The sequence below is a fragment of the Thunnus albacares genome, chromosome 20 (assembly GCF_914725855.1).
Source record: "Thunnus albacares chromosome 20, fThuAlb1.1, whole genome shotgun sequence".
Lineage (NCBI taxonomy): Eukaryota > Metazoa > Chordata > Actinopteri > Scombriformes > Scombridae > Thunnus > Thunnus albacares.
Window position 1 is genome coordinate 26391889 of NC_058125.1, and position 27229 is coordinate 26419117.

General features: G+C 37.9%; 2 protein-coding genes across 6 annotated transcripts; both read right to left on the reverse strand.

Moving 5' to 3' along the window:
- Nucleotides 1-522: 522 nt before the first annotated feature.
- On the reverse strand, nucleotides 523-8865 carry LOC122971139 (microfibril-associated glycoprotein 4-like). Of its 3 annotated transcripts, XM_044337670.1 has the most exons (6): nucleotides 8761-8865; nucleotides 8326-8481; nucleotides 1811-1849; nucleotides 1581-1677; nucleotides 1313-1480; nucleotides 523-814 (listed from the first exon to the last, which is right to left on the reverse strand). In XM_044337670.1, the coding sequence occupies exons 1-6, from the start codon at nucleotides 8767-8769 to the stop codon at nucleotides 561-563; spliced, it is 723 nt and encodes a 240-aa protein (XP_044193605.1). In that variant the 5' UTR covers nucleotides 8770-8865; the 3' UTR covers nucleotides 523-560. The 3 variants fall into 3 exon arrangements, 2 of the variants coding, with proteins under 2 accessions (XP_044193605.1, XP_044193606.1); XM_044337671.1 differs by lacking the exons at nucleotides 8326-8481; nucleotides 8761-8865 and adding an exon at nucleotides 2622-2638; XR_006399410.1 differs by lacking the exons at nucleotides 523-814; nucleotides 1313-1480; nucleotides 1581-1677; nucleotides 1811-1849; nucleotides 8761-8865 and adding exons at nucleotides 7527-7551; nucleotides 7677-7715 and having other exon boundaries at nucleotides 8326-8413.
- On the reverse strand, nucleotides 6822-25119 carry LOC122971136 (microfibril-associated glycoprotein 4-like). Of its 3 annotated transcripts, none has more exons than XM_044337666.1 (6): nucleotides 25042-25119; nucleotides 18495-18650; nucleotides 18002-18040; nucleotides 17768-17864; nucleotides 17500-17667; nucleotides 6822-7188 (listed from the first exon to the last, which is right to left on the reverse strand). In XM_044337666.1, exons 1-6 carry the CDS (start codon nucleotides 25048-25050, stop codon nucleotides 6935-6937), a joined length of 723 nt encoding a protein of 240 aa, XP_044193601.1. In that variant the 5' UTR covers nucleotides 25051-25119; the 3' UTR covers nucleotides 6822-6934. The 3 variants fall into 3 exon arrangements, with proteins under 3 accessions (XP_044193601.1, XP_044193599.1, XP_044193600.1); XM_044337664.1 differs by lacking the exon at nucleotides 6822-7188 and adding an exon at nucleotides 15584-15950; XM_044337665.1 differs by lacking the exons at nucleotides 6822-7188; nucleotides 25042-25119 and adding exons at nucleotides 15584-15950; nucleotides 18919-19006.
- Nucleotides 25120-27229: the final 2110 nt, after the last annotated feature.

A 27229-nucleotide genomic window follows, 5' to 3' on the forward strand; every position in this document is an offset into this window, starting at 1 on the left:
CATGGAAATACTCAAGTAAAGTAGAAGTACCTGAACATTGTACTTAAGTACAGTACTTGAGTAAATGTAGTCAGTTATTTTCCACCACTGTGTGACAGTGTGAGGGTTCATGTGTAGTTTGTGTCCTGCTGAAAGCTCAGATATACAGTCAGTCTGTGGATACAACTAGATGGAACTAATACAGACAACAGAGACATCTAGTGGTGGAACATGTTCATTTCAACAGAGTTCAAGCTGCTTTTAGCTCCAATACAAGTCAACTCCATCTGTCATTTGGTTCGTCATCACTTCAGTGATGTCATGTGATGTTCCTGATGGAAGCTGCTCTGTATTTGTTCCTCTGGATCCTCCACTAAGTTCCCCACCTGTCCAATCATTTCTCTACACCAACAGCTGTTTGACACAAGACTTTACACCCAGCAGCTGCTCACAAACACACTCTACACCTGACTTTTATTGATGCTGGAAATATTTATTTGAAGTATATGTGAAGTTACAGACTAGATCAGAGAGAAAGAAAGAGATCAACAGATATTCTGCTGATTGTTTGTTCTGGAGAATTACTGCACAGGACGAATCTTCATGCTGATGGTCTTCAGGGAGTAGTCATGACCCTTCCACTGGTACCACTCCACTCCTACATAAGTCACAGTGTCATCAGCCCCCCAGCGATAAACCCCGTTGGGGTTTGCATTGTGACAGTCGCTGTACCAGAACGCCCCCAGGCGGAGTTTGGCACAGTTACTGCTGCTGGAGTCCTGGTCTTTGTCGAAGGTGGTGAACTTCTGTCCGTTGTGATAACTCAGGGAGTCTCCTACAGAAACACAAGAAAACAACAAGTGTATGATCACAACACTACTGCTAATGACACCATATTATATAATGTTATATAACTATTAACACTACAACTGTCACTACTAATACAGTACTACTGCTATGGTTACCACTTGTACAAATACTTCTAGTGCTACTAGTACTGCATCTGCTGCTGCTACTGTAACATAACAACATACAGTATGTCATGTAGACAAGAACTGCAAAAGGTTGAAGGGATATAAACACCTGAAACCTGCTGGGCCTCATTTACATTGTTTACCTTTAAATGTGTTTATAAAAACCAAAGCTTCCATGTAATTAATAAAACATGAACAGACCACAGATTTGTTGTTACTGACTTGAAAATCTTTGTGAATCTGTCTTTAGCTGAAAGAATCAAACAAATAATCCAATATAAGGACAGAAATCTTCAGTGTCTCCATGTGGAAACTAAACATCATAAAAACAAAACTACTACCTGCTAACAGTAACTGACCTGCTCCTCCATCAGTGAATCCAGACACATGCAGTGTGTATCCATCGGACTCTGGATCGATGGAGAACGAGGAGTAACGAGCAGACGCTTTGTTTCCACTGAAGTCCTCCATGTCGACCAGCAGCTCGTATTTTTTCCTCAGAGTCAGATGGAAGAGACTCTCAAGACCTGAAAACACACAAACATGAAGTCACGTCAGAGTTTAATGTTTGTTTTTATGAACAGTTTCATGAAGTCACATGACTGTTAGTTTGGTTTCATTTCTCACCGAGCCAGTACTCTCCAGCAGCGATACCAAAGCCCTCCTTGTAGTGATCCCAGGGCCTGTAGAAGTTCACCGAGCCATCCATCCTCCTCTGGAACACCTGGGGGAGGGAGGGTTAACTCGATAAACACAAGATCTCTGACAGCTCATGATTTATTGTGAAGGTCCAACAGGAAGTGTTCATACTGAAAAACACTCAGCTGTGACTTGATGACTTCAGTTCAAACACTCACCGTCCAACGTCCTCCGTCTGAGTCCATGTCACAGTACACCTACACACAAACACACTCATTAGTAAATATGATGCTTTAGTTAAAACTACATTCAATCAATCAGCAGCTGCCACGTCTTGAGGCTGAAGTATCTTAAATTGATAAAATAATGATAAAAACATTATTCCAACAATCATTTCCTTTCCTGATGCACTCAATACATACTGTTTGTGATGCATTCAAGAGGTTAGGTGGTTTTAAATTACAAATAACTTTTCTTTATAGGGGGGAGGGGTAGGGGGACCCCTCTCAATTGTGTATCCTTCAGAGTTTTCTCCTCCATTTTAAAACATAACCAGACGCCCATGGTGAGGAGCACTGATCTTTCTTATCCTAGGTTTGGAAGAAAAATATATTTACTATCTGGAGTGTATATCAAAAATGCTGCCCAATAAACACAAATTAGCAAAAAGAAAGTCTTATGAAAAATGTGTTGGTTCATAAGGTCAAAGAGAGGTTGAGTGAGTCAGTTGACCAAAAATATTGTTACTTTATTATGAAACCTTAGCACAATTTAGCTAAAGTAGCTAACGTTAGCCCATATGTACACAAGCTGCAACTCTGGGCTTCAAACTGGTTTCAAGGCAAACTAATGGGTGATGTCACACCTTGCCACGTCCATCTTTATATACAGTCTGTGTATCCAACCAGTAACACGACTACCTCCACTTATATCTGCTGGTTTAGTAGAATCAACTTGAACTGTCTTCACATGGTGACTCATCTTTGAACCAACATCTTCTAACTGAGTCCCAGAGAGGATGAAGTGTACCTGGACAGCAGACGTGGCTCCGAAACTATTTGCTGAAGGAGTGGAAACATAATGTCGTTGAGTGTCTGTGTCTCTGTTTATATGACTTTGTTTGGATCCAAACCAGACATCCACCCACATCGTGAGAACTCTGCTCCATTAAGTTAAGATAATATTTGATTTTAGAGTTGAGTTCAGCTACCTGGGCAATGTCATCTCCTCTGACACCAACATTGACAAAGAGATGGACAGCAGACAAGCCACCTAAAGTCATCGTGTACCATGCCATCGTGCTGACCACCCTCCTGTATGGTGCTGAGTCGTGGGTCCTGTACTTGAACATTTCCATCAGCAGTGCCTCCGCTCCATCCTCAACATTCGTTGAAGTGGTTACATCACTGATGTAGAGGTGCTGTAAACAGCAGGGCTCACCAGCATTGAGGCTGTGTGGGCCACATCTTTAGCATGGATGGTAACCACCTCCTAAAGGTCCTCGTCCTGTACAGTGAACTGTCTAGTGGCCACAGTGACAGAAAGGATCCACACAAATGCTATAAAGATACTCTCAAAAGGTCCTTCGCCAATTGCAATATTGGTCCATTGCTACAGATCAGTCTAAGTGGCGTCAGTAAACCCTCCTAGCCTCTATCAGCTTTGGAGCAAGCCGCAGGGCCATCCCAGAGGAGGAGGCAAAAGAGAAAGAACGGGAAGTAAGACCCATTAGAACCCCCTGTAGGCCTGACGTTCAACCATAGCTGCTGTAGGAGGCCCTGCCCATCTCAGATAGGCTTAGTCAGCCACAAGTCAACATCCTTCCTCATCTTCATTCAGCAACACCATACAGTGCAAACATTTCAGTCCATGTTGGACTTTCCTCAGTGCAAAATGAGGCATACATGATGAATCAGCCTGTATGTAGGTTACTCTACAGGTGCATCAATCAACGATCAAGGACTGATTGAACACCCATGAAGCCAATTGTCAGTAGATCAGGTCATTACAAACAAATTAGGATAATAGCAACAACACATTCTCATACACATACTGATTTATATACATACAAATGTTAGAATTTACACCAAGAATAGGACCCACCGACACAGAAAGACAATAAGATGGAGTCACAGATAACTGGTCTTATCTGACTCTTCATTCAAGCCACTAGGGTAGCGTTTCTCAACGGGGTGGTGCTATCCCCCAGGGGGCAGCTAGAGAATGTTGGGGGCTGCATTTTGCTCTCATTTATGGTCGCTCTAGCTTCTCTGTCCTCTCCTCTGCTGTATTTGCAGGTGTCTGTATTTAGCTTAGTTTGTAATGTCTATTAAAATTTGGCAAATTCCTGTAAACTTATAGCTACTGGCTGAAACAGTCCCTCCTCTCAACCAGCAGCAGAGGGAGGAGGAGGAGGACAGGATGAAGATATTGACTGATGTCCATGTTCTTCAGTCTTTCTAAACTTCACTCATTATTTTAATGTCAGGAATGTTATTTATTTTACTTTATTCTACTGTTGCTGTTGTAAGAAATGATATTTTGTCATATTTAGAATATAAAGCTCTTCTAATCCTGTTCTGAATTTATTATTATTTTTCAAATAATAATTCAAAAACCTCAAATTCTTTAGTAATGAAAAAGAACCGATAAGAGTATTGATAAATATTCTCATTTCTTTCTTCTGGAGTTAAGTTCATCCCACTAACACAGTCAACAAAGCAACATAACTCATCACTATAACGACTGTCTCTACTGTTATCAGATCATTTTAACACCTGCAGATAAAGTCATAATGAAAACTGTTAGTTACGTTACTTTTTATGCTAAAAAATAATCTGAATCAAGCTGATGAGTGAAGGTGAAATTAATCAACAGCTTCAACCAGGAAACCAACCAGAAGAAAGACAAACATGTAACTGACAGCAGGACATTTTTAAGGTCTAAGGATTCACAAACAGTCTCAACTCTCTGTATTCATCTTTAACCTGAAGTGTTCTTTACGGAAATCTGATCACAGAACAGCAGCTCTGAACTCTGGAATAAAAAACCTGGAACAAAAGTCAAATATTGACAGACAGTATAAAGCTTTATCAGTTGGATCATGAAGTCTGATGTGTTCCTTTTATTCCAACAAGGAAATAAAAAGTGCTGAGATGGCATTAATGCAGTCTGTTGAATATCTGTGATATGTGCAAAACGGGACAAATAAATTGTTTGTGGATAAGATAACGATAAAATTTGAACCATAGTTGTCCCTACAGCTGGCTGGTGGCTCCAGCCTGACTATCACAGTTCAAATCCATTCACTATAAGCCTGTTTTACCAATGTTTGGTGATTGATTATTATTTTTTATGGCACACGATGCATTTTCTTAATGAATACTGTAATGATAATTGTCCAAAATTGTGTGAAAATGCATAGTTTTTAGTCAAATAACATCAAAATTTCTTGGGAGAGGAACCCCAAACCTCCCAACCAAAACCGCTGTGGGCCAGGCCCTTGAACTGGATATTTTATTTGACTGCTGCAGGTCCAATTATTTAATTAACTGCATAGCATTATAATAAACAACAACAATCATATCATATCAGGAAAATGGTGCAGACCAAGACAAAATGCTACCAGTAGGCTATTCTATCTAATACCTCAGCTATGGATTCATATCCTTCTTTTTTTCCAGTAGCATCAGACTTTTTCCTTAGTAGGCTGTTTTCTGTTGGAATAATTAATAGAATGCTCTTTGCTTGGCCGGCTGTCAAATTTCTAACTGTTGCTTTTTTTTTAACTCATAAATATAATTTCTATTCACATGGTTTATTTGCTCCCTGCATGGGAAACTAATGATAATGATATTCCAATTGTCCACTTCAATCAAATCTGATATTTGGCATCCAATGACATGCATTTTTAATGATATAACACAAACTAATAATCAACATTAATATTCAGGGGAGACAATCAGCCTACATTTTAATTGATGGGGGGCAGTAAGGGACCTGGATAATGGATAGGGGGGCACTGGCCCAAAAAGGTTAAGAACCACTGCACTAGGGTGCATCGTTTTAAGGTAGAGTATATGCATAATGATAATAACAAAGATGTTAATATTACTCTGGTACTTAGCCTACAGGAACTCCAGTGATGGTGATTCAGTATTTAGTCTGCATTGAAAAATATTTCTGACATTAAAAAGCAGCATTTGGTACCAAAGGATCACCAAAACCCAAGAATTGTTTAAAGGATGTTTGATGCAGCTTTTATCTCTGTATATCTTCTGCTGTCTGGACACTGGATCCTCCCTCACAGCCACGGCATTGGCCCATCGAGGTGCACTGATTAGTTCATCAAGTGTCTGATGTCCAATTACAGCCGCATGCAAATAATTTATATAAACTGCAATTACAGCAATAAAAACCCAGTTACTGCAAAAAAGGAAAGCAATTAAATACAGAAACATTTAAAATATTCAAACCACAGCAAATATATAACACTAATAAAACAAAAATATTAATATCTGCTGTATGACATGAAGCTTAACTTTGATCTTTAGATAAATGCTGTAAATCAGCTGTATGTTGTTGTGTTGACACAATCAGTAGCTGCACTCTGTATACATTTACTCAAGTACTGTACTTAAGTACAACTGAGGTACTTATATTTCATTTGAGTATTTCCATGTGATGCTACTGTGTACTTCCACTCCACTACATTTCAGAGGGAAATATTGTACTTTCTACTCCACTACATTTATTTGACAGCTTTAGTTACTTTTCATATGAAGATTTGTTTGCCTGTCAGCTTCACCTGGAGGAGGAACATCTGGAAGGTTCACTGCTGGCTGTGATCCCTCACTGTCTTCCCACCCTGAACACACATTACTGCTGCCAGGAGTCGAGCGAGTCTGAAAGAGAACCTGTCAGTCTAATGTCTCATTTTCAAATTTAAATATTTAAGCGTTTTATCTCGTCATCACTAAGATGTCTGGAAACAGACTGTTTAATGTGTGTGTGTACTGTAATGACAGTGTGGCCTGTTTACAATCTGCGTTGTGTTGTTTTCAGTTTTTGGACTTTTTCTCTAATCTTTGATTTTTGCTGAAATATTGGATCATTTGAACATTTATTGAAATGAAAGCATGTGAGAAGTTTAGAGGGAAAAATCACTATTTGGTGGAGCTGTTAACAACTCATAGACATGTGAAATGTGACCCCGACTCTACATCTGACTTTTATTGATGCTGGAAATATTTATTTGAAGTATATGTGAGGTTACAGACTAGATCAGAGAGAAAGAAAGAAAGAGATCAACAGATATTCTGCTGTTTGTTCGTTCTGGAGAATTACTGCACAGGACGAATCTTCATGCTGATGGTCTTCAGGGAGTAGTTAGAGCCCTTCCATGGGCCCCACTCCACTCCTACAGTAAAGATAGTGTCATCAGCCACCCAGCGATAAATCCCATTGGAGTTTGCTTGTCTACAGACGTTGTACCAGAACGCCCCCAGGAATTGTCTGGCACAGTTAGCGTTGTCGGAGTCCTGGTTTTTGTCGAAGGTGGAGAACTTCTGTCCGTTGTGAGTTTCCAGGCCGTCTCCTACAGAAACACAAGAAAACAACAAGTGTCTGATCACAACACTACTGCTAATGACACCATATTACATAATGTTATATAACTATTAACACTACGACTGTCACTACTAATACAGTACTACTGCTATGACTACCATTTGCACAAATACTTCTAGTACTACTAGTACTGCATCTGCTGCTGCTACTGTAACATTACAACATACAGTATGTCATGTAGACAAGAACTGCAAAAGGTTGAAGGGATATAAACACCTGAAATCTGCTGGGCCTCATTTACATTGTTTCCCTTTAAATGTGTTTATAAAAACCAAAGCTTCCTGTAGAACCTGTAGAAGTTCAGCAAGCCGTCCATCCTCCTCTGGAACACCTGGGGGGGGGGAATAAACACACAAGATCTCTGACAGCTCATGATTTATTGTGAAGGTCCAACAGGAAGTGTTCATATTGAAAAACACTCAGCTGTGACTTGATGACTTCAGTTCCAAAACTCACCGTCCACCGTCCTCCGTCTGAGTCCATGTCACAGTACACCTACACACAAACACTCTCATTAATAAATATGCTGCTTTAGTTAAAACTACATTCAATCAATCAGCAGCTGCCACGTCTTGAATCTGAAGTATCTTAAAGTGCCCCCAACGGCTTTGAATGGGAGTCAGCTGCTCCAACTGACTCCCATTCAAAAAGCCTCAACTTCTCTCTAGAAATAGTGAGTCAATCATTGTTTTCAAGTCATTTCAGTCTCAGTCTCTATATTCAGTCCCTCTAATAAGTGTGCAGGTGGTCATTTTGGATATTACTGTTCCATTAAAGGACCAGTTTGTAAGATTATTTCACTAAGTTTAATGTTACTTGATTTTGAAACCTGCCCTGTTAGCACAATTTAGCTAAAGTAGCTAACGTTAGCACATATGTACACAAGCTGCAACTCTGGGCTTCAAACAGTTTTTTTTGCAAACTAATGGGTGACATCACACCTTGCTACGTCCATCTTTATATACAGTCTGTGTATCCAACCAGTCATATGACTTCCACCAGTTATATCTGCTGGTTTAGTAGAATCAACCTGAACTGTCTTCACATGGTGACTCATCTTTGAACCAACATCTTCTAACTGTGTCCCAGAGAGGATGAAGTGTACCTGGACAGCAGACGTGGCTCCGATGGGATAGATGGTGTACACTCCGCTGGGTCGGGTGTTGTCATGGTTATAGATGTCACTGCAGTCCAGCGGGAGGACGAGACGTAAGCAGGAGGTCAACGCTGGAGCCAGCAGGAGGAGAGCCACTGAAACCAGCTGGAACAGAAACACAGCAGCAGACACAAAATGAACTAAAACTAAACTCAGTGGGAAGATTCACTCTCCAATTTAGTTAAAACAACTGACTGTATTTTGGCATTTTGTGGGTTCTTAAACAGAAACCCAGAGTGAAGCTTTAAAAGTGCAAAATACACAGAAAATAAAGAAAAGTTAATTGTACGAAACTCTTGTCACCACAGACTATTTAAGAGAATCTGACTGAAAGTACTACTACTCAATATTAATTCAGTCAGGTGTATAAAATCACAAACTTACCTTCATCATCAGAGTTCTACTGAGGTGATATGATGAAAATCTTGATATCAGTCAGTCTGGACACTCTGATGTGTCTGAGCTGTATTTACATCCCAAAGATTAATAAATGACTGAACAGCTGCTACTCCACACCAATTAAACTATTTGCTGAATGAGTGGAAACATAATGTCGTTGAGTGTCTGTGTCTCTGTTTACACGACCAAAGAGGCCGTTCTCAATTAACTTTCATGAATTGAAAAACAAACTGTGAAACAGCAGCAACTACGCTTATACTCTGTGAAGCTGGGGTTATGCCATGGTTATGTTATGTAATCAATGTTGTCGCTGTGGTACCAACTTGTGAATTACAACGTAGGCACACCCTAAAGCATACGTTGATTTATCCTCTGTTTCACTCTAAATGAAGCCATAATTTACAAAATTAACATCATGATGCATTGAAGAAGACTTGATACTAGCAATTGAAACCATAAACTCATTAGGAAACAGTTTACTGAGGTAAAAAAAAATCATGTGAGAAGTACACTGTAAAAAAAAAAGAAGTTATTTCACAGAAATTTACTGCACTATTTTACAGTTGTTTTTTTTTCTACATTAAGTGTAAAAGCCATAAAAACACAGTAAATTATTTTTATTAAAATATTCACCATAAAGGCTGTAATCTGTAAATTAATATAAGGGAATATTATAGTTTTTTAACAGGGTTTTTCAATTACTTAATGGTCTTGAATGTTACGTTGAATTGAATTGAATTCTCTGTAAAAATACAAATAATACACATCCTATTACTGAATGTAAAATTAAGGCAACTTTCTGTTTTTTTACTTTAAATTTAATGTAAAAAAAAAAGTTAAAGTAAAGTTTACCATCAAATAACGGTAAAAAAAACCTTTAGTTATTCTACAAAGAATTTTTTTTAAATACAGATATTTACTGTAGACATTATCTGCATTTTTACAGTCCAACTGTTGTAAAATAAAAACATGTATACATGTGCACAAAAAAATGAAAAACATTGCAGAAGTACTTTAAAAGTACCTAATTTAAATAATGGCTTGTTTTATATAGTATTCTTTTGTAAATGCATAGAATTACCCAATTTATCCTTAAAACTGCCCCATCAAATCACAAATTTCTGGATGTAAAACATAAACTGTAACACCCATTAACACCCATTAATACTATCTTGAGAGCTTTAGGCTTTAATTGTATGTGATTATCTCATCTATTTACAGTAAATTCCTGGTAAAAATATTGGTTTGATACTGTACAAAAAAATAGGAACATGCGAAAATGGCTTACAAAAACATAATTTTAATAATCATTACCTTATATAAACATTATCTGAAAGTAATTAAAAGCAACTATCCAATAGATCTACAGACTTCTCCAATTAATGTATGAGATTTACTGTATATAAATAGTATTTGACAGTAATTACAAGCAACTATCCAATATATCCATCTGACACTCTTCTTCAGAGGGATATTTTTTGTAGCTCCCTCAATTTGTTTTATGCATTGCATTGTGGGAGAATATTATCCATCAATAGCACACACAAAAATAAATCAAAAGTCAATTTTGTCCCTTCTCCATTATGAACACACTAAACATTTAAACCTGCTGTATACTGAATGAGTGATCCAACTGTGGTGAATGACGAATGAGCAGAATACGCTGAATGAAACTTAATGACTCTTTTGTCCACTCTACTGCTGTGTTTTTTAGATATATATTGTATAGTCTGAGAGCGCAGAAACCAAAGAGGATGTCAGCGTAGCTGTGTGAAGGTGAGTTTGATTTTGCTTGTTTTCATTTGGTAGCCTCTGAGTCTGTCCCTTATCACCTTCCTTGATACTCTGACAAAGGTTCCTCACAGGTAAAACTTTATTTCACAGTAAAACAGCAAATAATTGTACAAAGCCAGAAAGGGTTGCAGAAATGTTTCGTTTTTCTTGTTTCCTATCTTGTCGATTGTCTTTTTGATCCAAAATCCTTTAGGATTTAATTTAACGTTTAAATTGTATTGCATGTAAATGAAGAGATTTGCTTTTTGCCCATTATCTATTCATATAAGACAACAAACAGAACACTAGTGGGTCAAAAAATGAGGGAGGGAAAGGGAGAGGAGGGGTGAGAGACAGACAGTGATCAGTAGATGCTGAGTAAAAGGGAACAGGCAGCTTTACATTACGGTGCTGTAATATCTCTTAACTACAGTCCTTTCATCCCCACGTCCAAACTGTGTGACTGTCAGCATGTGTGTATGTAATACTGTAAGTCAAGGCTGATAATTAGTGTGATTACTGCAAGCGATCACACTATTGTAGCAGCTCGCAACAGTAGAGTTGGCACATGTGCACCTGGACAGCGGTGTATGACTTTGTTTTTTTTTCTCACCCATCTTCATCCAGCAAATCACTAGTTGAGTTCCTTTTTGTTTGGCTTGGTAGCATTGTCAAAATACATTACATTTCAAATCAGTTTGAATTGTGCTATATGCCCTTGCTTTTGGTATTTGGTACCGTGTCATCCAATCACAACATCAAACAAAAAGCTATTTTGTGTATATATTTTTTACTCAAATTGTTTTCCTGAAGTGAATTTAATTCCATTGAAATGTAAAAGGCATAGGACTGAAGATGCAGGAATTAAGTTTTGAAATCAGTTTTGCTAACTATTACATCTGTACTGTTGCTAAAATAATGTCTTGTTTCAGCAGCAAGTCAACATTTCTGGGAGCGGAGCTGGACTTGTGATTCTGATGTTCCAAACTACACAGTGAGTTTCATTTTTACTTTGTTTTATATGACAACATGCCCAAATAACTTAATTCTATGTGGATAATATCCCATCACTGTCTGTGTAGTGTTGTGTACTTGTAGATTTATTACTCAAGTGGCCTATATGAAACACATCAGCAATCTGCAGCAATATCCCAGTCCTTCAGTGTTGCATTCCTGGACAGATGCAACACTGAAGTGTGCTATTTATACTACTACAGTCTATGATACACATTGTTTTTGTTTTTCAGGTGGTTCACAGGGATGTAAACTTGATAAACACACAAAATCTCTGATAGCTCATGATTTATTGTGAAGGTTAGGGTTCTACATACGTTCACCTACACTCACCTTTCCTAACAAACAGACAGAATAATGTGCTAAAAGGACTTAAAATGTTCTGTTAGGAAACTTGTTGTCTGGTTTTGACGTTTCTAAATCTCTAAAATCAAATCGATGGTCTCTTCTAACGTCTCTCAGCTGTTCTGCATCAGTGTCTCCCAACAAATGACAAGATAATATTTATCTCTGCAGTGTTTCTGCTTCGAGGAGCAGCGTCTGAACCCTCACGAGGAGGTCGACATGCCCGTCTTCTTCTACATCGACCCGGAGTTCGACGAGGACCCGAGGATGGCCCGAGTGGACACCATCACTCTGTCCTACACCTTCTTCGAGGCCAAGGAGGGTCAGAAGCTCCCTCTGCCGGGATACAGCTACAACTCAACCCGGACCTGTTTGTGGGGTTATTATTAGAGTCCGAGCAACAGAAAAGCAGAGAAAAATAATCCAAGACTCTTTTCTTTCTTTGAAATGGAAATATTTTCAGTAATAATTAGTCAATTCATAGATTAGTTGCCAACTAGTAAATTAATCTGCAAAATACGACCGGATGCAGCAGGACATTCTGGTGTTTTTGGCATCTTTTTCTGGCATATTAAATAGTCTGGTAGTCTGGATACTGGAACGCACCCAGTGAGCGACATTTTTCAGCATTTTCTGACATTTTATAGACAAACAACTAATTGATTAATTGATAAAACATTTGTTCTCAGCCTCTGAGACTTATTTTGTGTAGAAGAAGAAAAAGACAAATCCTGCATTGTCTCTTTTGTTCACAGAAATTTAAAAATCTCTGGAAAATCCTGAAAAAAGTGATCTGTGATTCATATACAGATAAATTAAACTCGCTCTTATTTTACACGAGTTCACAATGTTTTTAGGCTTTAATAAAAGACAAAATGATTCTTTTGTGAGATCTGATAAAAACTAAACCTGTTTTTGGATTCTAATACATGCCGAGCAAACGCCAAATGTAAAAACAAAACCTTTCTTTCTTGACGTCTTGACGTTTACGCTGAAAAACATTTGTTTTCATTAGGTTTCTTATTTTGCTTAAAACAAGAAAAAGTTGCACCATAATGCGTCTTTTCAAAGTGCAGCGTCTCTTTTGTACAGATTTTATCCCAGAAATTAATTCATGGAAAATTCCCTAAAAACCAAACAAACATGTGTTTGTGTGTCGATTCTAGAAAACTCTTGAAAGAACTTAAAAGAATTAGAAACAGATAAATTAATCTCAGTTTTATTTTACAAGTTAAAAAGGTTTTCAGACTTTAATAAAAGACAAAATATTTCTTTGTAGGTGTAATATTTCTAAAAGAAGAGAACCTGGATTATTTTTCTACATTTCACTTGCAGATGTTTGTTTTTCACGTCGCTTGTGGTCGAAGTGACGAGTCGACTGTTCAGGATGAAACTTCAGGAGTCGATGCTGCGATGGACAAAAGTTCAGAGACCGAACTGTTTCAAACTGTCGGTGTGTGTGTGTGTGTGTGTGTGTGAGTGTGTGAGTGTGTGTGTGTGTGTGTGTGTGTGTGTGTGTGTGTGTGTGTGTGTGAGTGAATGTATATAAATCAGAACATTTATAATTTAACAGCTACTGTTTCTTCTGATAAACAGTTATAATTAATTGTTCTTTAAACTGAAAAGAAATCAATAAATTATGACAAATTAAAGCTGGTCTTGAACTGTTAAACTGTTTTTTTGTTTATGTAACAAGCTGTGATCTATTATTTCCTTTAATTTTAATTTGAAAGAGTGACATTAAACATATATTAAAGACACAACAGAAAAAGGGAGAAAAACAAAGTAATTACAGTAATAGAATAACTGCATGTTAGAGGAAGGAAGTAGAGCTTCATTATTTGACTTTAGTGCTGAATCGACTGGTGTCATTGTGTCTGTTACTGCTGAGATATTTAATCAATTGTTTCTAATTTCATGGTAAAAAAAATAAGACAAAGGAATTTGTTTCCCCAAAACAAATTCCTTTGGGTGAGAATTTTACCTGATCTGGGTCAATATGGCACCAATGCAAGATTAGGTCAACTTTGTCAAGTACCAGTCTGTAATTTTGACCTGTAATTTATTTTGTGTTAATTAATTTTGTGTTCCACACAATGAGTTCAGTTCGACTCAAACTGGGTAAATTTTGACCCAGTAATATTAAGAGTGCACACATAAAGAACTTGAAAACTTTATTGAATATGTATTTGCTAATAATGGTGGAAGAAGTATTCAGATCCTTTACTGCAGTAAAACTACCAAAAAAACAATGTAAAAATACTCCATTACAAGTAAAAGTCCTGCATGAAAAATCCTCCTACAGTAAAAGTACATAAGTATTATGAGCTTGATGTAGTTAAAGTATTGCAGTAAAAGTACATAAGTATTATGAGCTTGATGTAGTTAAAGTATTGCAGTAAAAGTACATAAGTATTATGAGCTTGATGTAGTTAAAGTATTGCAGTAAAAGTACATAAGTATTATGAGCTTGATGTAGTTAAAGTATTGCAGTAAAAGTACATAAGTATTATGAGCTTGATGTAGTTAAAGTATTGCAGTAAAAGTACATAAGTATTATGAGCTTGATGTAGTTAAAGTATTGCAGTAAAAGTAGTGGTTTGGTCCCTCTGACTGATATATTATTATATATGACATCATTAGATTATTAATAGTGAAGCATCAGTGTTAGAGCAGCATGTTACTGTTGTAGCTGCTGGAGGTGGAGCTAGTTTACACTACTTTATATACAGTTAGCTAGTTTAGTCCAATGGTTCCCAACCTAGGGGTTGGGGCCCCTCCAAAGGGTCAGCAGATAAATCTGAGGGGTGGTGAGATGATTAATGGAAGAGGAAAGAAGAAAAAACAAAGTTCTGATACACAAATCTGTTTTCAGTTTTTGGACTTTTCCTCTAATCTTTGATTTTTGCTGAAATATTGGATCATTTGAACATTTATTGAAATGAAAGCATGTGAGAAGTTTAGAGGGAAAAATCACTATTTGGTGGAGCTGTTAACAACTCATAGACATGTGAAATGTGACCCCGACTACACACTGCTTTTTGTAAGACGTCAAAAGACAAAAAGGTTGGAAACCACTGGTTTCATCTTTAACAATGTGTTGTATTTTAAAAGCTTGTTATATTATCCATTGTGTCAAATCTTCATCTGAAAAGTAACTAAAGCTGTCAAATAAATGTAGTGGAGTAGAAAGTACAATATTTCCCTCTGAAATGTAGAAAGTAGCATCACATGGAAATACTCCAGTAAAGTACAAGTAGTTAAAATTTTTTCTACAGTACTTGAGTAAATGTAGTCAGTTATTTTCCACCCCTGTGTGACAGTGTGAGGGTTCATGTGTAGTTTGTGTCCTGCTGAAAGCTCAGATATACAGTCAGTCTGTGGATACAACTAGATGGAACTAATACAGACAACAGAGACATCTAGTGGTGGAACGTGTTCATTTCAGCAGAGTTCAAGCTGCTTTTAGCTCCAATACAAGTCAACTCCGTCTGTCATTTGGTTCTTCATCACTTCAGTGATGTCATGTGATGTTTCTGATGGAAGCTGCTCTGTATTTGTTCCTCTGGATCCTCCACTAAGTTCCCCGCCTGTCCAATCATTTCTCTACACCAACAGCTGTTTGACACAAGACTTTACACCCAGCAGCTGCTCACAAACACACTCTACACCTGACTTTTATTGATGCTGGAAATATTTATTTGAAATATCTGTGAGGTTACAGACTAGATCAGAGAGAAAGAAAGAAAGAGATCAACAGATATTCTGCTGTTTGTTCGTTCTGGAGAATTACTGCACAGGACGAATCTTCATGCTGATGGTCTTCAGGGAGTAGTCATGACCCTTCCACTGGTACCACTCCACTCCTACAGCATAGACAGTCCCATCAGCCCCCCAGCGATAAACCCCATTGGGGTTTGCATTGAAACAGACGTTGTACCAGAACGCCCCCAGGAATTGTTTGGCACAGTTAGCGTTGTCGGAGTCCTGGTCTTTGTCGAGGGTGGTGAACTTCTGTCCGTTGTGAGTTTCCAGGCCGTCTCCTACAGAAACACAAGAAAACAACAAGTGTGTGATCATAACACTACTGCTAATGACACCATACTATATTGTTGGGCCGTGGCTACAAGTTTGGCTATCAGCAATAATTCATGATTATCAAGATAATTATTAATTATTAAAATCAATAAAATTATCAATAAGAATTAATAATAATGAGGCACCACCCTGGACTCAGGGAAAAAGATAGCCAATTCAGTCTCAAAGTGTACTAATCTATGAATTTGGAACTTTGATTAATAATTAACTTAATAACTATAAACTAAATTACCATATCAATAGCTAGTTAAGGTTGAAGGAGTTTTGAGTTCTTTACACAAGGTTACACATGTTGGCAAAACTCATTCTTGTGCAACATTAAAACAGACAACAGGTATATCCAAAAGCATTTATTTAACAAAACACACAATACTAGTCTAGGTAAGTGTACCTATATACAAGTGTGTGTGTGTGTGTGTGTGTGTGTGTGTGTGTGTGTGGAAGACAATGGCAAGATGGCTGCAGTCACCTGGTGACTGAGCACATGGCATACCGACAATATGACTGACAAAGGGAACTACAGAGATAAAAGGCCAGACCATGTGGTGTCTTGAACCAAAGTTTGCAAAACTAGGTTTTGAAACTCTTAACTGTGTGGTTCTCTATTCAAGGCCAATTGATGTAGGATCAAGGTGCCAGGTTAGGGAGAGGTTAGTTGCATGCAAGGCCTCGTTACTGGATGTAACACGTGTTAAGCATGCTATCATTAACCTAGCGGTGTGGCTATGCAATAACCTGACTATGAACAAGGACATCACAACAATAGTTCAATGAATAACCTTAGCCAAATCAATATATGTGCAGTACATTGATTAAATTAAACATTCTTGCTTAACTGTGCTATGCTTCACTATGTTGCAAAGCTATGCCCAGTTGAGGGGAGGAGCTGAGAGCTGCTCCGTCAGCAGCTGGAGGTGAAAAAGAGCAAGGAGCTGAATCTCTAGTTGTGATAACCTGGATCCATGGGTGGAGCTTCACACTTTAGGTGCGAACCCCCAGGGCTCAGGTTTCTTGGAGTCTTGAAAAATGTGGTAAACTGTGGTCCACATGTAGTCCCAACAATATAATGTTATATTACTATTAACACTACAATTCTCACTACTAATATAGTACTACTGCTATGGCTACCACTTGTACAAATACTTCTAGTACTACTAGTACTGCATCTGCTGCTGCTACTGTAACATAACAACATACAGTATGTCATGTAGACAAGAACTGCAAAAGGTTGAATGGATATAAACACCTGAAACCTGCTGGGCCTCATTTACATTGTTTCCCTTTGAATGTGTTTATAAACCAAAGCATCCATGTAATTAATAAAACATGAACAGACCACAGATTTGTTGTTACTGACTTGAAAATCTTTGTGAATCTGTCTTTAGCTGAAGGAATCAAACAAATAATCCAATATAAGGACAGAAATCTTCAGTGTCTCCATGTGGAAACTAAACATCATAAAAACAAAACTACTACCTGCTAACAGTAACTGACCTGCTCCTCCATCAGTGAATCCAGACACATGCAGTCTGTATCCGTTGGACTCTGATTCGATGGAGAACGAGGAGTAACGAGCAGACACTTTGTTTCCACTGAAGTCCTCCATGTCGACCAGCAGCTCGACCTTCTTCCTCTGTGTCAGATGGAAGAGATTCTCAAGACCTGAAAACACACAAACATGAAGTCACGTCAGAGTTTAATGTTTGTTTTTATGAACAGTTTCATGAAGTCACATGACTGTTAGTTTGGTTTCATTTCTCACCGAGCCAGTACTCTCCAGCAGCGATACCAAAGCCCTTCTTGTAGTGATCCCAGGGCCTGTAGAAGTTCACCGAGCCGTCCATCCTCCTCTGGAACACCTGAGGGAGGGGGGGGGTTAACTCAATAAACACACAAGATCTCTGACAGCTCATGATTTATTGTGAAGGTCCAACAGGAAGTGTTCATACTGAAAAACACTCAGCTGTGACTTGATGACTTCAGTTCAAAAACTCACCGTCCACCGTCCTCCGTCTGAGTCCATGTCACAGTACACCTACACACAAACACTCTCATTAGTAAATATGATGCTTTAGTTAAAACTACATTCAATCAATCAGCAGCTGCCACGTCTTGAATCTGAATTATCTTAAATTGATAAAATAATGATAAAATGCTGCCCAGTAAACACAAATCACCAAAAAGGGTTGTTGGTTCATTTGACCACGAGTACTGTTACTTGATTTTGAAACCTGCCCTGTTAGCACAATTTAGCTAAAGTAGCTAACGTTAGCCCATATGTACACAAGCTGCAACTCTGGGCTTCAAACTGGTTTGATGTCACACTTGGCGACATCCTTCTTTATATACAGTCTGTGTATCCAACCAGTCATATGACTTCCACCAGTTATATCTGCTGGTTTAGTAGAATCAACCTGAACTGTCATCACATGGTGACTCATCTTTGAACCAACATCTTCTAACTGTGTCCCAGAGAGGATGAAGTGTACCTGGACAGCAGACGTGGCTCCGATGGGATAGATGGTGTACACTCCGCTGGGTCGGGTGTTGTCATGGTTATAGATGTCACTGCAGTCCAGCGGGAGGACGAGACGTAAGCAGGAGGTCAATACTGGAGCCAGCAGGAGGAGAACCACTGAAACCAGCTGCAACAGAAACACAGCAGCAGACACAAAATAAACTAAAACTAAACTCAGTGGAAGATTCACTCTCCAATTTAGTTAAAACAAGTGACTGTATTTTGGCATTTTGTGGGTTCTTACACAGAATCACAGAGTGAAGCTTTAAAAGTGCAAAATACAGAGAAAACAGAGCAAAGTAAATTGTTTCTATCACCACAGACTATTTCAGAGAATCTGACAGAAACTACTGATTAATATTAATTCAGTCAGGTGTATAAAGACACAAACTCACCTTCATCATCAGAGTTCTGCGGAGGTGATATGATGAAAATCTTGATGTCAGTCAGTCTGGACGCTCTGATGTGTCTGAGCTGTATTTATACCCCAAAGATGAATAAATAACTGAACAGTTGCTGCTTCACACCGATAAAACTATTTACTGAAGGAGTGGAAACATAATGTCGTTGAGTGTCTGTGTCTCTGTTTATATGACTTTGTTTGGATCCAAACCGGACATCCACCCACATCGTGAGAACTCTGCTCCATAAAGTTAAGATAATATTTGATTTTAGAGTTGAGTTCAGCTACCTGGGCAATGTCATCTCCTCTGACACCAACATTGACAAAGAGATGGACAGCAGACAAGCCACCTAAAGTCATCGTGTACCATGCCATCGTGCTGACCACCCTCCTGTATGGTGCTGAGTCGTGGGTCCTGTACTTGAACATTTCCATCAGCAGTGCCTCCGCTCCATCCTCAACATTCGTTGAAGTGGTTACATCACTGATGTTGAGGTGCTGCAAACAGCAGGGCTCACCAGCATTGAGGCTGTGTGGGCCACATCTTTAGCATGGATGGTCACCGCCTCCCCAAGGTCCTCGTCCTGTACAGTGAACTGTCTAGTGGCCACAGTGACAGAGGGGATCCACACAAATGCTATGAAGATACTCTCAAAAGGTCCTTCGCCAATTGCAATATTGGTCCATCGCTACGGATCAGGCTAGGTGGCGTCTGTAAACCCTCCAAGACTCTACCAGTTTTGGAGGCAGCTGTAGGGCCATCGCAGAGGAGGAGGCAAAAGAGAAAGAACGGGAAGTAAGACCCATTAGAACCCCCTGTAGGCCTGACGTTCAACCATAGCTGCTGTAGGAGGCCCTGCCCATCTCAGATAGGCTTAGTCAGCCACAAGTCAACATCCTTCCTCATCTTCATTCAGCAACACCATACAATGCAAACATTTCAGTCCATGTTGGACTTTCCTCAGTGCAAAATGAGGCATACATGATGAATCAGCCTGTATATGGGTTACTCTACAGGTGCATCAATCAATGATCAAGGACTGATTGAACACCCATGAAGCCAATTGTCAGCAGATCAGGTCATTACAAACAAATTAGGATAATAGCAACAACACATTCTCATACACATACTGATTTATATACATACAAATGTTAGAATTTACACCAAGAATAGGACCCACCGACACAGAAAGACAATAAGATGGAGTCACAGATAACTGGTCTTATCTGACTCTTCTTTCAAGCCACTAGGGTAGCGTTTCTCCACGGGGTGGTGCTACCCCCCAGGGGGCAGCTAGAGAATGTTGGGGGCTGCATTTTGCTCTCATTTATGGTCGCTCTAGCTTCTCTGTCCTCTCCTCTGCTGTATTTGCAGGTGCCTGTATTTAGCTTAGTTTGTAACGTCTATTAAAATTTGGCAAATTCCTGTAAACTTATAGCTACTGGCTGAAACAGTCCCTCCTCTCAACCAGCAGCAGAGGGAGGAGGAGGAGGACAGGATGAAGATATTGACTGATGTCCATGTTCTTCAGTCTTTCTAAACTTCACTCATTATTTTAATGTCAGGAATGTTATTTATTTTACTTTATTCTACTGTTGCTGTTGTAAGAAACAATATTTTGTCATATTTAAAATATAAATCTATTCTAACCGTGTTCTAATTTTTTTTTCTTTTTTTTCTTTGGTTATGAAAAAGAACCGATAAGAGTATTGATAAATATTCTTACTTCTTTCTTCTGGAGTTAAATTCATTCCATGAATGCAGTCAACAAAGCAACATAACACATCCCTATAACGACCATCTCTACTGTTATCAGATCATTTTAACACCTGCAGATAAAGTCATAATGAAAACTGTTAGTTACGTTTCTTTTTTATGCTAAAAAATAATCTGAATCAAGCTGATGAGTGAAGGTGAAATTAATCAGCAGCTTCAACCAGGAAACCAACCAGAAGAAGAACAAATATGTAACTGACAGCAGGAAGTTTTTAAGGTCTAAGGATTCACAAACAGTCTCAACTCTCTGTATTCATCTTTAACCTGAAGTGATCTTTAAGGAAATCTGATCACAGAACAACAGCTCTGAACTCTGGAATAAAAAACCTGGAGCAAAAGTCAAATATTGACAGACAGTATAAAGCTTTATCAGTTGGATCATGAAGTCTGATGTGTTCCTTTTATTCCAACAAGGAAATAAAAAGTGCTGAGATGGCATTAATGCAGTCTGTTGAATATCTGTGATATGTGCAAAACGGGACAAATAAATTGTTTGTGGATAAGATAACGATAAAATTTGAACCATAGTCGTCCCTACAGCTGGCTGGTGGCTCCAGCCTGACTATCACAGTTCAAATCCATTCACTATAAGCCTGTTTTACCAATGTTTGGTGATTGATTATTATTTTTTATGGCACACGATGCATTTTCTTAATGAATACTGTAATGATAATTGTCCAAAATTGTGTGAAAATGCATAGTTTTTAGTCAAATAACATCAAAATTTCTTGGGAGAGGAACCCCAAACCTCCCAACCAAAACCGCTGTGGGCCAGGCCCTTGAACTGGATATTTTATTTGACTGCTGCAGGTCCAATTATTTAATTAACTGCATAGCATTATAATAAACAACAACAATCATATCATATCAGGAAAATGGTGCAGACCAAGACAAAATGCTACCAGTGGGCTATTCTATCTAATACCTCAGCTATGGATTCATATCCTTCTTTTTTTCCAGTAGCATCAGACTTTTTCCTTAGTAGGCTGTTTTCTGTTGGAATAATTAATAGAATGCTCTTTGCTTGGCCGGCTGTCAAATTTCTAACTGTTGCTTTTTTTTTAACTCATAAATATAATTTCTATTCACATGGTTTATTTGCTCCCTGCATGGGAAACTAATGATAATGATATTCCAATTGTCCACTTCAATCAAATCTGATATTTGGCATCCAATGACATGCATTTTTAATGATATAACACAAACTAATAATCAACATTAATATTCAGGGGAGACAATCAGCCTACATTTTAATTGATGGGGGGAAGTAAGGGACCTGGATAATGGATAGGGGGGCACTGGCCCAAAAAGGTTAAGAACCACTGCACTAGGGTGCATCGTTTTAAGGTAGAGTATATGCATAATGATAATAACAAAGATGTTAATATTACTCTGGTACTTAGCCTACAGGAACTCCAGTGATGGTGATTCAGTATTTAGTCTGCATTGAAAAATATTTCTGACATTAAAAAGCAGCACTTGGTACCAAAGGATCACCAAAACCCAAGAATTGTTTAAAGGATGTTTGATGCAGCTTTTATCTCTGTATATCTTCTGCTGTCTGGACACTGGATCCTCCCTCACAGCCACGGCATTGGCCCATCGAGGTGCACTGATTAGTTCATCAAGTGTCTGATGTCCAATTACAGCCGCATGCAAATAATTTATATAAACTGCAATTACAGCAATAAAAACCCAGTTACTGCAAAAAAGGAAAGCAATTAAATACAGAAACATTTAAAATATTCAAACCACAGCAAATATATAACACTAATAAAACAAAAATATTAATATCTGCTGTGTGACATGAAGCTTAACTTTGATCTTTAGATAAATGCTGTAAATCAGCTGTATGTTGTTGTGTTGACACAATCAGTAGCTGCACTCTGTGTACATTTACTCAAGTACTGTACTTTAGTACAACTGAGGTACTTATATTTCATTTGAGTATTTCCATGTGATGCTACTGTGTACTTCCACTCCACTACATTTCAGAGGGAAATATTGTACTTTCTACTCCACTACATTTATTTGACAGCTTTAGTTACTTTTCATATGAAGATTTGTTTGCCTGTCAGCTTCACCTGGAGGAGGAACATCTGGAAGGTTCACTGCTGGCTGTGATCCCTCACTGTCTTCCCACCCTGAACACATATTACTGCTGCCAGGAATCGAGCGAGTCTGAAAGAGAACCTGTCAGTCTAATGTCTCATTTTCAAATTTAAATATTTAAGCGTTTTATCTCGTCATCACTAAGATGTCTGGAAACAGACTGTTTAATGTGTGTGTGTACTGTAATGACAGTGTGGCCTGTTTACTGTTTAATCTTTGATTTTTGCTGAAATATTGGATCATTTGAACATTTATTGAAATGAAAGCATGTGAGAAGTTTAGAGGGAAAAATCACTATTTGGTGGAGCTGTTAACAACTCATAGACATGTGAAATGTGACCCCGACTCTACATCTGACTTTTATTGATGCTGGAAATATTTATTTGAAGTATATGTGAGGTTACAGACTAGATCAGAGAGAAAGAAAGAAAGAGATCAACAGATATTCTGCTGTTTGTTCGTTCTGGAGAATTACTGCACAGGACGAATCTTCATGCTGATGGTCTTCAGGGAGTAGTTAGAGCCCTTCCATGGGCCCCACTCCACTCCTACAGTAAAGATAGTGTCATCAGCCACCCAGCGATAAATCCCATTGGAGTTTGCTTGTCTACAGACGTTGTACCAGAACGCCCCCAGGAATTGTCTGGCACAGTTAGCGTTGTCGGAGTCCTGGTTTTTGTCGAAGGTGGAGAACTTCTGTCCGTTGTGAGTTTCCAGGCCGTCTCCTACAGAAACACAAGAAAACAACAAGTGTCTGATCACAACACTACTGCTAATGACACCATATTACATAATGTTATATAACTATTAACACTACAACTGTCACTACTAATACAGTACTACTGCTATGACTACCATTTGCACAAATACTTCTAGTACTACTAGTACTGCATCTGCTGCTGCTACTGTAACATTACAACATACAGTATGTCATGTAGACAAGAACTGCAAAAGGTTGAAGGGATATAAACACCTGAAATCTGCTGGGCCTCATTTACATTGTTTCCCTTTAAATGTGTTTATAAAAACCAAAGCTTCCTGTAGAACCTGTAGAAATTCAGCGAGCCGTCCATCCTCCTCTGGAACACCTGGGGGGTGTTCATATTGAAAAACACTCAGCTGTGACTTGATGACTTCAGTTCCAAAACTCACCGTCCACCGTCCTCCGTCTGAGTCCATGTCACAGTACACCTACACACAAACACTCTCATTAATAAATATGCTGCTTTAGTTAAAACTACATTCAATCAATCAGCAGCTGCCACGTCTTGAATCTGAAGTATCTTAAAGTGCCCCCAACGGCTGCTAGCTGCTCCAACTGACTCCCATTCAAAAAGCCTCAACTTCTCTCTAGAAATAGTGAGTCAATCATTGTTTTCAAGTCATTTCAGTCTCAGTCTCTATATTCAGTCCCTCTAATAAGTGTGCAGGTGGTCATTTTGGATATTACTGTTCCATTAAAGGACCAGTTTGTAAGATTATTTCACTAAGTTTAATGTTACTTGATTTTGAAACCTGCCCTGTTAGCACAATTTAGCTAAAGTAGCTAACGTTAGCACATATGTACACAAGCTGCAACTCTGGGCTTCAAACAGTTTTTTTTGCAAACTAATGGGTGACATCACACCTTGCTACGTCCATCTTTATATACAGTCTGTGTATCCAACCAGTCATATGACTTCCACCAGTTATATCTGCTGGTTTAGTAGAATCAACCTGAACTGTCTTCACATGGTGACTCATCTTTGAACCAACATCTTCTAACTGTGTCCCAGAGAGGATGAAGTGTACCTGGACAGCAGACGTGGCTCCGATGGGATAGATGGTGTACACTCCGCTGGGTCGGGTGTTGTCATGGTTATAGATGTCACTGCAGTCCAGCGGGAGGACGAGACGTAAGCAGGAGGTCAACGCTGGAGCCAGCAGGAGGAGAGCCACTGAAACCAGCTGGAACAGAAACACAGCAGCAGACACAAAATGAACTAAAACTAAACTCAGTGGGAAGATTCACTCTCCAATTTAGTTAAAACAACTGACTGTATTTTGGCATTTTGTGGGTTCTTAAACAGAAACCCAGAGTGAAGCTTTAAAAGTGCAAAATACACAGAAAATAAAGAAAAGTTAATTGTACGAAACTCTTGTCACCACAGACTATTTAAGAGAATCTGACTGAAAGTACTACTACTCAATATTAATTCAGTCAGGTGTATAAAATCACAAACTTACCTTCATCATCAGAGTTCTACTGAGGTGATATGATGAAAATCTTGATATCAGTCAGTCTGGACACTCTGATGTGTCTGAGCTGTATTTACATCCCAAAGATTAATAAATGACTGAACAGCTGCTACTCCACACCAATTAAACTATTTGCTGAATGAGTGGAAACATAATGTCGTTGAGTGTCTGTGTCTCTGTTTACACGACCAAAGAGGCCGTTCTCAATTAACTTTCATGAATTGAAAAACAAACTGTGAAACAGCAGCAACTACGCTTATACTCTGTGAAGCTGGGGTTATGCCATGGTTATGTTATGTAATCAATGTTGTCGCTGTGGTACCAACTTGTGAATTACAACGTAGGCACACCCTAAAGCATACGTTGATTTATCCTCTGTTTCACTCTAAATGAAGCCATAATTTACAAAATTAACATCATGATGCATTGAAGAAGACTTGATACTAGCAATTGAAACCATAAACTCATTAGGAAACAGTTTACTGAGGTAAAAAAAAATCATGTGAGAAGTACACTGTAAAAAAAAAGAAGTTATTTCACAGAAATTTACTGCACTATTTTACAGTTGTTTTTTTTTCTACATTAAGTGTAAAAGCCATAAAAACACAGTAAATTATTTTTATTAAAAATATTCACCATAAATAATGGTAATCTGTAATAAATAATCTGTAATCTGTAAATTAATATAAGGGAATATTATAGTTTTTTAACAGGGTTTTTCAATTACTTAATGGTCTTGAATGTTACGTTGAATTGAATTGAATTCTCTGTAAAAATACAAATAATACACATCCTATTACTGAATGTAAAATTAAGGCAACTTTCTGTTTTTTTACTTTAAATTTAATGTAAAAAAAAAGTTAAAGTAAAGTTTACCATCAAATAACGGTAAAAAAAACCTTTAGTTATTCTACAAAGAATTTTTTTTAAATACAGATATTTACTGTAGACATTATCTGCATTTTTACAGTCCAACTGTTGTAAAATAAAAACAAACAAACAAAAAAAATATTAGAATATTAAATAAATGTATACATGTGCACAAAAAAATGAAAAACATTGCAGAAGTACTTTAAAAGTACCTAATTTAAATAATGGCTTGTTTTATATAGTATTCTTTTGTAAATGCATAGAATTACCCAATTTATCCTTAAGACTGCCCCATCAAAGCACAAATTTCTGGATGTAAAACATAAACTGTAACACCCATTAACACCCATTAATACTATCTTGAGAGCTTTAGGCTTTAATTATATGTGATTATCTCATCTATTTACAGTAAATTCCTGGTAAAAATATTGGTTTGATACTGTACAAAAAAATAGGAACATGCGAAAATGGCTTACAAAAACATAATTTTAATAATCATTACCTTATATAAACATTATCTGAAAGTAATTAAAAGCAACTATCCAATAGATCTACAGACTTTTCCAATTAATGTATGAGATTTACTGTATATAAATAGTATTTGACAGTAATTACAAGCAACTATCCAATATATCCATCTGACACTCTTCTTCAGAGGGATATTTTTTGTAGCTCCCTCAATTTGTTTTATGCATTGCATTGTGGGAGAATATTATCCATCAATAGCACACACAAAAATAAATCAAAAGTCAATTTTGTCCCTTTTCCATTATGAACACACTAAACATTTAAACCTGCTGTATACTGAATGAGTGATCCAACTGTGGTGAATGACGAATGAGCAGAATATGCTGAATGAAACTTAATGACTCTTTTGTCCACTCTACTGCTGTGTTTTTTAGATATATATTGTATAGTCTGAGAGCGCAGAAACCAAAGAGGATGTCAGCGTAGCTGTGTGAAGGTGAGTTTGATTTTGCTTGTTTTCATTTGGTAGCCTCTGAGTCTGTCCCTTATCACCTTCCTTGATACTCTGACAAAGGTTCCTCACAGGTAAAACTTTATTTCACAGTAAAACAGCAAATAATTGTACAAAGCCAGAAAGGGTTGCAGAAATGTTTCGTTTTTCTTGTTTCCTATCTTGTCGATTGTCTTTTTGATCCAAAATCCTTTAGGATTTAATTTAACGTTTAAATTGTATTGCATGTAAATGAAGAGATTTGCTTTTTGCCCATTATCTATTCATATAAGACAACAAACAGAACACTAGTGGGTCAAAAAATGAGGGAGGGAAAGGGAGAGGAGG